The 3,145-nt window shown below is 35.0% G+C and overlaps 1 protein-coding gene across 1 annotated transcript in view; it reads right to left on the reverse strand.

Annotated features, from left to right (window-relative positions):
- The window catches only part of msl3 (male-specific lethal 3 homolog (Drosophila)), a 10,469-nt gene extending 9,529 nt beyond the window's left edge, over positions 1-940 (reverse strand). Inside the window, exon 1 of the mRNA XM_015391578.1 lies at positions 711-940. Coding sequence (XP_015247064.1) covers positions 711-809 — 99 coding nt within the window. The 5' untranslated portion in view covers positions 810-940. The remainder of the gene's footprint in view (positions 1-710) is intronic.
- Between the last annotated feature and the right edge of the window lie 2,205 nt (positions 941-3,145).

Here is a 3,145-nt window from a genome sequence, read left to right on the forward strand (position 1 = left end):
TAAATCCAATCAATGTATCTATATTAAACAGAATGAAATAATAAATAAGCTGTAGGCTGCATTAACTCATTAACTGCTAGCAATTGATGCTAACTGCTAGCTACTTTAGCTCAGTTAAGCAAAAGGCGAGATTAAACTGCTTCAATTAACAAAAAAAAAATCAATAAACCTGTCTAATTCTTAAACAACTATAAGGTTACCTTTAAAAATATCAACTATACAACTACAGCAATACAGTATGAGCGTTTGCAGCTACCTAAAAAAAAATAAAATGCTAACATCGAATTTAGCTGCGAGTCGTGGTGGGTTTGTTTATTATCTGCTGGCGTTTAATAGAAGTAAAGACACCGTGCACATTATGTTATTTAAAGTATCGATTTTGGTTTTCATTAAAAAGAGACCTCGGTTAATGTGTTAGGACAATTTATGGTTGGAGATTATGGTCAGTTGGACTAATAACGATGAAAAACTGTTATGTTTACTTATTTTTCGGCAAACACATCCTTTAGCCATAAACGTAATCGAACGTACCCGGAAGCTAGAGAAGTAATTGAGAAACGGTTATATTAAACTGACTGTTTTTTCTTATTATGGCCTAATTCGCCTTTGTGGTCACTCGTGGTCTGATACCCTATCGAAACAGCCCCTTGTTTCTTCTGCAAATCACCCATCTATAGAGGATTTAAGCATCAACTTAGTTAAAACCTTACCTTAGCGTCATACAAGACTTTAGCCTTGGTTGGGTCGGGTTCAAAGCACAAGACTCGTTCTCCTTTGTGAAACTGGTATTTAATTCCCCGCGAATTCATTTGTTCATGGCGACGTGTGAGAGAGAAGGCATCGATCGGATCCTTGAACGTCCTTAACCCTTTCTTTTCCTTTCCTACGAGGGAGTTTCAAACCTCTGGAAAGATGGCGCTGTTGTGGAATACTGGGTGAAGCTTTACTGCTACATCACGGACATTTCGGAATTCTTAGACTTACAATTGTTACCGCAAATATTTGAAATAATGTGCCAATTTACATATCTTTTATGAATAAAGATGCAAATATAAGTTCGCTTTTGCTTTTTTTTTGATAAGCTACTGAACTCAGAAGCGGTCACTATCGCAACCGTTAGTATACGTCTCAGAAAAATCCGTGTAGAAGCGAACGCAGCATGGAAAACCTTCTCTCCACTAAAGTAACTGTAATTTAAAAATCCAACCAGCAGATGACAGTATTGTACGGAAAAGCGTGTGGACAATATCAAAAGAAAAACGAGGAATGTGTTCTTTATTGCAATGTTTTTCTCCCAATAAATGTGTAAAACATTGTTTTTTCTATAAGATCTTTCTGTATCCGAGTTTTTAATTTAGATGTTGCTCAGTCATACTGTTTTGGCCCTTTAAAATGACTTTAAAACGACTGAACTGTAATATATGAATTGACCTGATTCTACTGAATACAATTTATAATCTGTTTGCTTTAAGATGACATTAGATGTTGGTTTATGTTTTTTTTTTAACTGCAGTTTCTTCTCTCCCTCTTTATATAGGAGCAAGATAACTGGGGTAAATATTTCCCCAACTAATTTTCTTTCTGATGCCCTGCAAGAGAATGTTGATCTAGATCTGCAGCTTCTGCATTTCACCTCCTCCCACACACTGTTTTTAGAAGGGTCAAATTTATCTCTGTTGTTATCAGTGTCTTGTCATGCTGTGTTATTTGCATGCGCGTGTGTCATGTGGTGCTGCTTCATGAGCCCACTAATCAGTGGGCCCTGAACTCAGGGGGGGCCTCCTACTGTCTCTTCTCATTTTTAGCATTTTTCACACACCGGGCCACACATGCTTCCCTACACCTATATAATCTTTCTTTTTCATGTACCATTTCACTTTAACAAACTAAAGCCGATGAACTCTTTTGTGCAACATCTGGCACACAGTTCATTACCGCAGTGCCTTTCAAAAGTATTTATACTTGAAGTAGTATTTCATCATGTTACTACAACAAATGTATTTATTAGGAATGTAGTTTACTTAAAAAAAAAAAAAAAAAAAGTAAAAGCGATCTACTGGACTTGGTTTTCAAGTTTGAAGACATTTAGCTTCCCATCCAGGAAGCTTTTTTCTATTCAAAATGTCCAACAAAGGCTTGTTTTTGTTTTGAAAACATGCAAATTGGAAGTTTTTGATTTTTTTTCAATCAAGTATTCAAAACAAAAACAAGGCTTTGTTGGGCTACTCGAACTCAACACTATTCCTGACATTCTGAATTGAAAAAGCTTCATGGATGGGAAGCAAAACATCAAACTCAGAAACTAAGTCCTGCGGATTGCTTTGAATTTTGTTTGGAATGACTATGACCTGGATGACTGAGAACCTTCACCAGCATTTGACTTTGAAAAGCATTTTTTTTTTGTATAAAAAATGTAAATGGTGTTTCTTTAAATGTTGTCTTGTTGTGAGGAGGCGTTTTCAAAGAATCAGGTTAGAGCAGAGGGAAAAATGAATGGAACTAAACACGTGGCTACTACACTGCAAATTTTGGATGCAATTCCCCCTCAGGTGATAATAATTCAGGTGGGCTGGAGAAGGGAAACATACGGAAAAGGATTAGGGCCACTGAAAAAAAAAAAAAAAAGTTAACAGATTTTTTACATTTTATTTCAGTCTAATATAGGAAAAATGTCAGAATTCTGAGGTTAAAGTCAGAATTCTGAGAAAGAAGTCGGAATTCTGAGATTAAGGTCACAATTCTGAAAAAAAAAGTCAGAGTTCTGAGAAAAAAATGTCAGTATTCTGAGATTAAAGTCAGAATTCTGAGTAAAAATGTCAGAATTCTGAGATTAAAGTCAGAATTCTGAAAAAGTCAGAATTCTGAGATTAAAGTCAGAATTCTGAGATTAAAGTCATAATTATGAGGAAAAAAATGTCAGAATTCTGAGAAAAAAGCCAAAATTATGAGATTAAAGTCAGAATTCTGAAAAAAGTCAGAATTCTGAGGAAAAAAAATCTGAATTCTGAGATTAAAGTCAGTATTCTGAGAAAAAAAGTCAGAATTCTGAGGAAAAAAAAGTCGGAATTCTGAGATCAAAGTCATAATTCTGAGAAAAAAAGTCATAATTATGAGAAAGCAAATGTCAGAATTCTGAGATTAAAGT

The sequence above is a fragment of the Cyprinodon variegatus genome, unplaced genomic scaffold (genome assembly GCF_000732505.1).
Source record: "Cyprinodon variegatus isolate N-32 unplaced genomic scaffold, C_variegatus-1.0 Scaffold549, whole genome shotgun sequence".
Lineage (NCBI taxonomy): Eukaryota > Metazoa > Chordata > Actinopteri > Cyprinodontiformes > Cyprinodontidae > Cyprinodon > Cyprinodon variegatus.